At 30.4% G+C, this 12,129-nt stretch overlaps 1 protein-coding gene across 1 annotated transcript; it reads right to left on the bottom strand.

Annotated features, from left to right (window-relative positions):
- Positions 1–1,581: 1,581 nt before the first annotated feature.
- LOC129896172 (uncharacterized) lies at positions 1,582–6,202 on the bottom strand. Its single transcript, XM_055972010.1, has 9 exons — positions 5,838–6,202; positions 5,056–5,240; positions 4,225–4,406; positions 3,848–4,132; positions 3,708–3,766; positions 3,592–3,628; positions 3,430–3,501; positions 2,680–2,995; positions 1,582–2,362 (listed from the first exon to the last, which is right to left on the bottom strand). Exons 1-9 carry the CDS (start codon positions 5,941–5,943, stop codon positions 1,982–1,984), a joined length of 1,623 nt encoding a protein of 540 aa, XP_055827985.1. The 5' UTR covers positions 5,944–6,202; the 3' UTR covers positions 1,582–1,981.
- Positions 6,203–12,129: the final 5,927 nt, after the last annotated feature.

The raw sequence follows: 12,129 nt of genomic DNA on the forward strand, positions 1-12,129 counted from the left end.
ATTTGACTAATTTTTAAAGTTAAATTGGATTAGATCAATTAAATATTTTAAAATTTAAAATTAAATATTAAAAAATTTAAAATTAAATATTAAAAAATTATACGAAAAAGAGGAGCACGTAGATCCAACATGTGTTTTACTGAACCTCGTCTTGAAAATTAATCATGCCGTGACATGTAGGATTGTTCATGGTTATTGTTAAAAAACCAAATCGAACCACAATTCGAACCAACCGATTAATATAATCGATATTTGGTTTGGTTTTAAATTTTGAAAATCGATTCTATTTGATTTGGTTTTGATTTTCCTAAAAATGAACTACAAAAATAACCAAATCAAATCGATAAATTATATATATAAATTTCATTATTATTTATATATTATTCATAAATAAAATATAAATGTTTTATTAAATTTCAATAAACTTAAGTCTTTAACTTTACCATTTTCTCAAGTCCAACACTTCAAAATTTTGGTATATAATTTTCTTGTACCCCTCCCTCAGGTAGTTCCTCAATTGTTGAGTTTCAATTTATTTTTTTTGCTATAAAGATTTGATCTTTTGATCTTTGATGTATAATGATTTTAGTATTAGTTTAACTAAATCACTTTTTTCATGTAATAATAACTCAAGTATTTGCTTAAATGAATCCATAGTAGCTTTCATGTCAATTATTCATGTACTAGGTGTTTGTGTCCATCGAAATGCGTATACCTTCAACAAACTTATTACTTTCAAACCAAAAACAATAAAAAAAAGTTCAACCAAACCGACGGTTATTTTTTCTTTGGTTTGATTAGATTTGATTTGATATTAGAAATTTGAAAACCAATTAAATTAATTTGATTTTTTAGAAATTTGAAAACCAATTAAATTAATTTGATTTTTTAGAAACTTGAAAATCAATTAAATTAATTTGATTTTGATTTCAACCAATAACCGATCCAAACCAAAGCATAAACACCCCTAGTGACAAGGGAGAGATAGATAGCACACATAATCAATGTCAACCCCCCCCCCCCCCCAAAAAAAAAAAAAACAAAAAAAAAACAAAAAAAAACACAACCAATTTCATGATACCTAATCTCTTCACCTGTACATGTTTTTTTAATTGGTTTCTCATCCTCGACATCACTGATGATATGGCCTTAGATAGAAATGAGTGGAGGTCGCAGATTAGGGTAGAAGGCTAGTTGGGATAGAATGATGTCTTGCCGAGTGTCGATTTAAGGGGGTCGTAGGTTTAGACGTGCCTTTATAGTTGTGTTGTTATTACCTTTGATTATCTCATTACTTTGCTCTTGTTATTATTCTTGTCATGTAAAATTTGCATCGCTTTTTTTTTTGCCATTATGCTATATATATTATTTTTCTCTATTACTTGGGACTCTGACTTTTGAGCCGAGAGTTTTTCGAAAACAACATTTTTATCTCCATGAGGTAGTGGTAAGATTTGCGTATATCTTACTCTCCCAGACTCCACTTGTGAAATTTCACAGAGTATGTTGTTGTTGTTATTCTCATCCTCGAGCGCGATTAATTTGAATTCACGCCAGGCAGAAAGTCTTTCAGATCATATAGGAAAAAACAGAATCTTGACCTTGATATACTATTTAACTGGGAACAAACTCTCCAATTTCCTACAGTTTCAAAATAATCCGCCACTGTATCAGTAATTGAGCCCAGGAACAGTTGTAAGGCTAAACAAATTGCATCTGCTCCATAACCTAAAGGCTAACAATACTCTTTAGTCACGTGATTGAAATAAACACGAGGGGCGTTATATAAACACATGTCCATGTCCTGTATACACAACACAATCTGCATCTTCTAACAATCCCCTACAACTTCCTAATCGACTCATATTGTCATAAACAAACGTATTAGAAAGTTCACGTCTTCATATGTTAAATTTAAAACACGGAATCCTGCATGGACATATAATTGGTATTAGCCACGCACTATATATACATAAGAAAATCACCCGTGGCTTTTTCCTGCAAAAGATTCTTGACCAGTTGTCGCATCAACAAGTTTGGTATACTTCCGGTGACGCCTCTCTCTTGCATATAGTACCCAACAAATGAGCGAGAGCATTACTGAAGCTGAGACCAGAGCTAAACCAATGTAGATCCACTTACTGTATCGGCTCAAATAAGGACAGTGTTCGTCATGAATGACAGTGAAGGTATCTCGAAGGAAAGTGCAGTCAAGTAGTTCCTTAAGGAAAGGCCCAGAATGATATAGACCGTTGCTAACATTGACTACAGCAGTCATTTGGTCATACATAGAAGGGGTTAGACGGCCCACAGTGGAGCACACATTACTTGTTGAAACCTGGCAGATGTAATTCTTCCAAACCTGCATTAATACAATGGAAGTTACAGAATACACCTGTTTGTATCAAATATCTCAGACATGTTTCTTCTACATTCCGCGCAAGCAACAGAATTTGAAGCATATAATCCATCTGAAATGGAATCCCAATTAAGGTCGTTTCCTCAATACGAACTGTGATATTAGATTTGCGAAACATGGACATGGTGTCTAGAGCTTATTTTATGTCATTTTTAAGCCATCATAAGCGCCACCTAACAAAAGAGAAATTTCCCTAGACGTTCTTTTTCAGCATTTTATCTTCACTGTTTGTTTTCGGAATTAAAATAGTTCATATATACCTGTGTGGCATTGCTAAGTTCCACTTCACCACTTGCACATTTCCGGTCTGTCTTGTCTGAATTAAATGGATTACAGAGGTTAGGGACCAGTGGACCAGATTGGTTGTAACCAACACCTGAAGGCGGATTGATGTTTGAAACATTGGTGATGATCCTGTTAGTGACTCCAACCAATTGGTAGGTGACCTCTTTGCTCTGAGACAATGTATCTTGGGCAGTAGCAGTGTCCACACAAGGGATTATATCATCAAGTGCTGTATGAGCTGATGGGTTTTTTACCCAATCATCCATGGCCACACATGTGTCTCCCGTTGCACTTAGATAGACAAAACTATTGTTAGAAATTTTGAAAGTACACAACTGAACAAACAAAAAAGAAACTACAGTACTAAAAATTAAGTTTGTACTTTGAAGAATTGTGAACCAGAAAGAACACAAGTAAGAATGCATTGTTGTGATAGAAAATAAAAGATCTATGTTGCAATATTAAAAGAAAAGATGTGTTCATATAAGTTTGTAAATGATGAAGACAATACTACATAAGGAGGTTTCAAAATATAAAGTTATTATCTAGTAGAGGCAGTGTAACAGACGTATTGATTTGATGTGCAAAAGGGGGATAACTTTCCTCATTTTACTAGTCTTTTCTATCTTTTTGTTTTGTTCTGGAAGGTTGGCGTGGAGGTGTTCAAACATCAGAAATGGAGAAATATGATAAGACAGATAATAGTACAACTTGATAAAACTTACTTGTGGAGAACAAGAAATGCACCACATAAGATAAATGTGACTGCAACAAGGATCCAGCCTAAAATGACTAGACTGCAAAATAATGATAGTGCTTTAGACTTCAAAAATTATAATCGGTTCCTTGTTATCATGACAAGTATCTGTTCTAGTAATAACACTTACATGTATACAAGAAACTGCAGACCTAGTATAGAGAACACTGCAGCAGATTGTCAACAAGATAATTGTCAGTCAATATGTACTACGGAGTATTAACTTTGAAAGGGAACAAAACTTACAGAAACCAAGAGCGGCCAAACCAAGCATTACAGCAGCAACAATGATGAGAATTAGCCTCCTACAGGGAATACCAGCATGGCAATTGGTAAGACATCACAAGTTTATTATAGTTCACATGAATTAGCCAAGAAATGCTTACACCATGTCCAAGACAACCATGATATCCTTCTTGTTCTTCTCAGTTTCCCTTTCAAGAGTTTCAGCAGCCAAGCTAATCTTGGTGTCAACCTTGTCAATGTTGTTTTGAACATCTTGAGGTAGAAAAAATTGACTTACTCCAGTGTGCTTGGCAACAGCCAGAATGTTTGACACATTCCTTAAATTGGCTACCGTTGATCCTGCTTGTTGCACAACATAATCCAACGTATGTTTTGTACCGTCATGAAATTTCCCTTGTCCAGTATACAGGAAAACAGAACCAATTCTGATATACCAATGCAGACATAAGTGATAAACCCATAGAATGAAACGATTTGTAATGAAAAAAGAGATGATGGAGAGAGAGAGAATGATTACATTGCGGCAATGGTGAATGCGGAGAGAAAAATAAGAGAAAGTGCATAAGCAGTTCGAGAGTAACCATAATGTCGTCTCCGGCAGCAACAACAACAGATACAAACTAGGATTATGGAAATGCCACATGCCACAAACCAGAATAGAGCAATGATGAAAAGAGGGGCACCAGTATAAGCAACTGACTGTTTCAAGAAAAGTTTTTTATCAGGTAGTGTCTAGGTCGTCAGGTATATAAGCTAAAAATAATGAAGAGATGACTGAAAACATGGCATATTGGCATCTATGATAACAAAACCAGAAAACACATTAAAGATCATCCTGAGAAATTCTACAAATTTTGTTTGAAGTGAAGTTAACAAGCAAATAGAGGCTGGCAACAAATCTAAGTAGAATTCCTAATGGCCTTAGATTGAGAAATTCTTCTTCAAGTGAAATCCATTTCTAAAAGCTAAAAAGCCAGCTGTGAGTGTAATTTGTAAAGTCAAGAATCCGTCATATGCCAGTCTCTAAAAAGTTTAAGAGTAAAACAGCATGACAAGGTACAAGGATGTTATAACTACAAGAATTATTGGGGTGATATTCTCTCTCTCACTCTCTCATTTATTTCTTATCAGAATTAGAAGTCTTCTTCCTTACAAAAATGCACAATCATGTTTCTCAATTGCTAACGCATAAGAACAATCACTAAAACACTCAAAACCAATGCTAAAAAGAACCATAAGAAAAATCAAATGAGAAGATTTTGAACCAGCCTTCAGTGAAAGTTACCAATTTTAGAAAAGAACCAAATTCTAAACAGAGTACGGATTAAGGGCTGAAAAGAAATCTTACAGCCCAATAATGACTGTTACTGATGTTCCATCCACCAGTATAGTAACTCCGATCCTCAAGTGGATCTTTTCTATGGGTTCTTTCAGCAGCCAGTACTAGAGATGAATTTCCAGTAGCATTGTTCTCCGCCAGAAACCTTTTACTTACTGATGAAACCACGCCATAAGTTGGCTCACTCACAACACCTACTCACAAGAAACAGTGGGGAAAACAAAGAATAATCCTAGGTAATTAGCACCCCATTTAGTAAAAGATTACAACTTTAAGGAGAAAACCAGAATAATCCTAGGTAATTAGCGACCCCATTTAGTAAAAAGATAGGAACAAATTCAAGGCAAAACAAGAATTAAGCATAGGTAATTAGCGAGTGAAAGATTACAACTTTAAGGGAAAAACAAGAACAGCCCTAGGTAATTAGCAACTCCAATTTAGCAAAAAGATGACAAGGAGAAACATGAATAATCCTAGGCAATTAGCAACCCCATTTAGTTAAACATTCTTTAAGGGTAAAACAAGACTAATCCTAGGTATTAGCGACCCAATTTAGTAAAAGATAACAACTTTAAGGATAAACAAGAATAATCCTAGGTATCAGCAACCCCATTAGTAAAATATAACAACTTTAAGGAAAAACAAGAATAATCTTAGGTAATTAGCAACCTCATTTAGCAAGAGATTACAACTTAAAGGCAAAAACAAGAACAATCCTAGGCAATTAGGCACCCAATTTAGTAAAAAGATAACAACTTTAAGGAAAAATAATTAAAAAAACAATGGCTTACCATCAACAAGAGAAGCCCCATTAACGAAAGAAAACGAGACTGCAGATACTAAGAGCAAAGACAATGCAACAGTAAGAGGAATTGGGTTTGGTTTTGTGTAGGACATGACTGTCAAGTTTTCAACTTTCGAGAATTCTTGTTGGGGTTTTGAGTTTATATGTGGCTATCCACCAAACAAATATCTACAAGAAAGTTGTTATTGGGGAAGGAAGCTGAAACGGTAATCATTTACCTTGTCTTCTTGGCTTTACAGGATAGTGAAACATTTATGTTTTATACCGAAAATAAGACAAAACAGAGTACAAACTGCAAAGACGTGTGACAAGATAAACAGGTGGTGGACTTGTTCGATTCCATGTTTTGGTTGGTTTTCATGACAGTTGTCTATGGATTTATAAATACTCCATACTATAAAACTCCATATTATACCTCCTCTATTTCAATATGATGCGTTAACACGCAAGTTCAAATTTAGTTTAAAATAATGCTATAGGATATTGAACACAATGTAGAAAGTCTAACAGAAAATAATTAATTGGAAATGAAGTAACTTCAAAAAAAATAACTTTTAAAATATGTGATTTAACAAAAATTAAATATTTGTATGGTTATAAATTATTTTATTAAATATAAAATGAAATCTAAAGTTAAATTAATCTTATATAAAATGATAGTATTTTTTTGTGAAATGAATTAAATCAAAAATGTCATATAAATTACAATAAACAGAAGTATTTATTTTTACAAGCACATAACTCCACAATTCTTTTGATTAATTTGGTTCACCAAAATTTTGATATACCTATTGAAATGTGTTTTAGCTAATGAAACGTAAATATGAGATCTTATAATTTTTCTTTCCATTTCCATTTATTCATTGACCACTAAACTACAAAAACTCTATATTATACATATGATTTGTTTCCGTGTTGAAAATCTACTTTACTAATGCAACTCCTAGTTATGAACCAAATGTTGTTGGCATGAAGAATTTTGATCAATTAATTGAGTACTTTAATTATAATAGGTTACAATTAACTGTATAGTGAAATCAATAAATAATGGAAAATATGTTTAAGTAAGATAAAGTCATTTTTTAAAAATTTATTGATCTATAAAACTCAAGACATATATGTATCAAAATATATTTCACTTAAGTTGTAGTTTCTGAGTGGTTACGAAATTAGTGGTCGTTTCATTCTGAATGTCTTTTACTCTAAGTGACCCTTTTTGTTATGAACATTTTTTAAATTTTTTTAAAGAGTTGAATTTTGAAATTATGTTTAGTCATAAAATTTAGAAAAATTCTAGATTTTCAACTTCACCAAAAGTTGTTTTCAGTTTTTCACTCCAAATCACTCACGGTAATGAAAAGATAACTCCAATTTGTATTTATAATTAAACACAATTTTATTTTTTAAATATTATTTTTCACTTTAAAAATAAAAATTATTTTTACAAATTCCATCATTTTGGACAAACGGGCCCTTACTCTATTGAGTGTTCATTGTACAGATAACGGCTACTTGGCCTACACAAATTTCAAACTTAATAATGTTGTGTTGTCATTTTTGGGTTAACTTCAATGTATTCATATTATTAATGACCTTCATTTTAATCTTATTAATGATTAATTATTTGCTTCTGTATTTATATTTATTGATAATAAATTATAGAGCATGGTTCGTATTCAAATAAATTATTTTTATTCGGCTAGAATTGGATAGTTTTCATTGTTTTACCAATTGGAAAGAAATATGAACAGGTTCTTCGAACTTGGAAGTCCACCACCAATACAATATTACCCACTTGTATATCTTAGGTCATTCTGCTCAACAAGAGTTGAAAAATAAAATCATATTGGTAGTAGGGGTGAAAAAAAAAAACATTAAAATACTACACGTCCATCTAAATTTGAATGAATTTGTGGTTTGTCTATTTATTAACTCAATTTCATTTTAACTTTTTCGAATTTAATTCATCTAAAAAGTTATCGTGATTTGAATTAATGTATAGCTCAAATTAGCTCATGAAAAATACTATTAACAAGGGGATAATAAAGACAAAGCAGAGCAGCAAAAAAGGACAAATCTTAATGGATTAAGATTTTGACTTGTCCTGATCTTTCTTTTACATGTATAAGAAGGGATACATATTTTATACTAATCGATTTAGCGTAAAAAAACCAATATGATAATGTTTCCTATATTAAATTGAATTTGACTTGTTCATTAGCTTAAGTTCGAATCATTAAAAATTCATCAAAATAAACATTAAATACTACACGTTCAATTCATCTAAATTTTAACTGATTTGTGATCTGTCTATATATTTATTAACTCAGCTTCATTTTAACTTTTTCAAATTCAATTCATCTAAAAAATTGTGGTAATTTAAGCTTAATGTGTAGCTCATATAAAAAAATTATTAGGGATAATAAGGACAAAGCATAGCGAAAAAAAAAAATGACAAATCTTAATCCATTTTGACTTGTCCTAATCTTTCTTTTACATGTGCATATTTAATACTAATTGATTAGCGTAAAACACTCAATATGAGTGTTTCGTATATTAAATTGAAATTGACTTGTTCATTAGCTTAAATTTGAATCAATAAAAATTCTACACAAATAAATGCCAAAGCAAACACGTATTTTAGTCCCACCATTTACAAATGGCTGTTTCTCGAAGTGACTAACAATATTGTAAGTAATGTTTAATTATTCCCTCTTTGTCTTTTACTAAAATAATATTGGAAAAACTATGTGAATAAGCAAACATATGTTAGTTAATTAGCTAATATAACTATAATTTGAATTAATTATGGCTTGCGACAAATATCTAGCTGTAATTACAATTTGAGTTTTGTATAATTTATGCGATCATACAGTTGAGTTTTGTATAATTTGCGTGATTTATACAAACCTTGTGTGCAAATCAAATTGTATAGCGAAATATACAAACACTACAAATTGTATAGCGAATTATACAAACGTTGTGCATGAATTATATAGTGAAACATAGAAACGTTATACAAAAACTGTGAATTGTATAGCGAATTATAAAAACGTATACAAATGTTGCGTGAATTATACAAACGCTACTATAACTATAGCTACGAATTGTAATTAAGAAACTATAGCTATGAAACATAATTAAGGTATTTTTGAGTGGCTATATGCGAAAATTCTCCAATAATATAAGCCGAATGTTCGAATCAAAAGCTTTGCTTAAGTAACTATATGTCGTTTTGTCCAAAATTCAGAATAAATTCATCAACAATATTCTATATATTATAAGTTAATTGTTGTGTATAGTGTAAAAATCTCAACTTTTAATCTAAAGTGCATTTGCAATTTCAGCCACTAAAAATCACATATTTTTTGTTCAGACATAACAAATGGTCCATATGACATGCTGGAAAAGAAAATTTAAATTTTTGGGTGGAAGCAACTTTCAACATACCAAATAGGCCATCGACTAAACTGTTACTACTCTCAAATCAAATGGAAGAGCACCTATTAAATACTCAGTTTTGGAATATAGTAAATGAAAACTGATTTTCAGGAACGTAATGTTTTAATTTCTGAAAAACTAAAAGAACGAGCCAGTGCAACCAGCTTTTGTAACTCACCAAGTGTGGGGGCAGGACAATAATGAGTCTATTGTGCACAATTTTATCTTATATTTTTGTAAGAGATTGTGTTTTATGATTTGAATATGTGTTTATGATCATACAACGTTAATGTTAAAATTAAGTCTTAGGCCTAATTCATACCACAAAAACTAGCTCAAAGGCAGAAGGATTGTCCAAGTCTTATAAGGAGTCAACGCATCTCATTAACCTTCAATGTGAGACTTTTTGTCATTCTTCAATAGTTAACTTTTATTGTTGCGTCAAAAATCCCTTTCCAAAGATAAACAAAACTCAATTAATTTAAATTTTAGACATTTGGTGATCAAAAGTAAATATGATTATTATGAATCATATGCATAATGAAAAGAAGTAAAGAGTATGGCAAGAAAACTTACTTTGAGTAATCCAATTATTAACTTGATTTAGATCCAATTATTTTTTAAAAGATATTTACTAACGGGCTTGAAAGAACTGAGAGACCCATTAGGCCACTGGCAAAGTGTTCTGTTCAGTTTAGAGCAGAATTATCCGCATCAACCATGAAAGCCCAACAAGAGTTTTTTGGACGGGTGTCAAATAGGTAGGTGAATTATATTTAAATGAAGTAAATTTTACCTAAACTTCATAGTGATTCTTTTTAATTACATTTTATTTCTATTCTTTTAAAAATTACCTGAAATTCCTTCTTTTTGGTCACTTTCGGATACATTACGTATGTCCTAATACATCACATAAAGTGATGTATCCGACGTCCTCATACATCGAGTAAGTGATGTAACATTGCGTAAAGTGATGTATCACTATATCCGACTTTTCGATACACTACGTACAGTGATGTATCAGAGAATAGGAGAGAGTAAGAATTTTTGTAATTTTTTCAAATAGTAGAAAAGTTTAAAAAATATGGTAAAATAAGTTGTGTATTTCAATAATTTTTTCTTAAATAAATTAAATGATTCAAATCAATAAAACAAGTTGAGTCATAATCCACCCGATGCTTGTCTTTGGTCAAAATGAACGGGCTAATTAAATCGAAATAATTAATCATAATTCAATTCACTCAAGTAATGTTCTTTTTTGATTTGTTGTTTATCCTTCATAATTTGTTTAAATGAAAGAATGAACTAATAAAAGCAACAAACTTTTATTTGTCATGCCTACATCAAACAAACGAGATCCGTAGAATATATGTCAATTTCGGCTATTTATGAGGTCATAAATGGCTCATATTTATAAATATTACTCCCTCAAATCTCTATTCACTCGTAAAATATTTCCTAATTTGATTTTCATCTTTACTTGTTAATTTTTGACAAATCAAAAAAGAGTAATTTTTTTTCTTTCTATTATATCCGTAATTTATTAACATTGAGTTAATATATTTGAAAAATGTAGTCAGTAAATATGTTTAAAACTCTATCAATTAATAGGAAAAAAATGGTAAATTCACTATATCAATCATTATTTTCTTAATAGGTGTGTCAAGTCAAAAATTGACAAATAAAAAAAAAACAGATGGAGTAGTTCATTTTTTAAAAAACACTTATTTTGCGAAAAAAAATTATTTTTTTTTTGAAAAAATCAAGTGTTTGGCTAATTAGTGAAACTGCTTATAAATGTAAGAAGCAGTTTTTCTGTTCTTGGTAAGAAGCTAAAAAATTTTGATTCTTAAAAAATACAGAAGAAGATTTTTTTTTTTCAAAATCAAAATATCCCTACCATATATACATATTTATGAATATATCTCTTATACTTATTTATTTCTGTGGTGAATTTTTCTTATTAGTGATTTAATTTATGGAGTGATTTTTAAATTTATTTTGCTTATATTTTTATTTATATTTAAATCATCATGTTTATATTAATTCAATTTATTTATTTATTTATAGATGTATAATATTGATCCAAAATTTGAATATGTACATTTTAATTTAATAAAAAAAAAGTTTATAATAGTTATTTAAAATAATTTCTCTCAATAAAATAATCGTAATAAATAAAGTAATTCTAGAAATAAGTATTTTTAACAGCAATGTCAAATATGCTCTTAAATTGATAAACTTCGGGTCATTCTTAAAATGACTTGTACTCTTATATAGAAAGCGCGATTCATCTAAGTCTGAATGAATTATATTTGCACAATTTAAATTTGACAGACTTAGTAGTTAGAACTCGCGGAGCCACCTTGTGGCTATAGAGTTCATTTAAACCTTATTCGGCAGAAAATTATATTATTTATATATAATTAAAATAATTTTTTATGTATATAAAATAAATATCAATCCTCCTTTGATTAATATATATGTCTACTTATTCAGATTTCAAACCGCCTTATTGAAAATCCACTCCGCCACCGGTTAGCAATGTATTCGATGTTAAAATATTTTTTCTGAGTTTTATAATTCATCCCTTGTGCACAATAGCTTACCCTTAATTATTTATCACAGATGGAGATGGTCTTATTTTAAAAAGGAAATAACTCATCTTTCACGTGTTCTGATGATGTTTGCTTATTTTTTATTTAGTTACTAGGGGTACTCAAGTATATGTTTATTATTTATTGGAGATTGATGAGATTAGACTTGCTTTTATCATTTTGACACCTATAAGATCAGGTTTTAAGTGCTATCTTAAGCATATATATTATTTTATTATG

This window comes from Solanum dulcamara, chromosome 7, assembly GCF_947179165.1.
Source record: "Solanum dulcamara chromosome 7, daSolDulc1.2, whole genome shotgun sequence".
In the NCBI taxonomy this organism is placed as follows: Eukaryota; Viridiplantae; Streptophyta; class Magnoliopsida; order Solanales; family Solanaceae; genus Solanum; species Solanum dulcamara.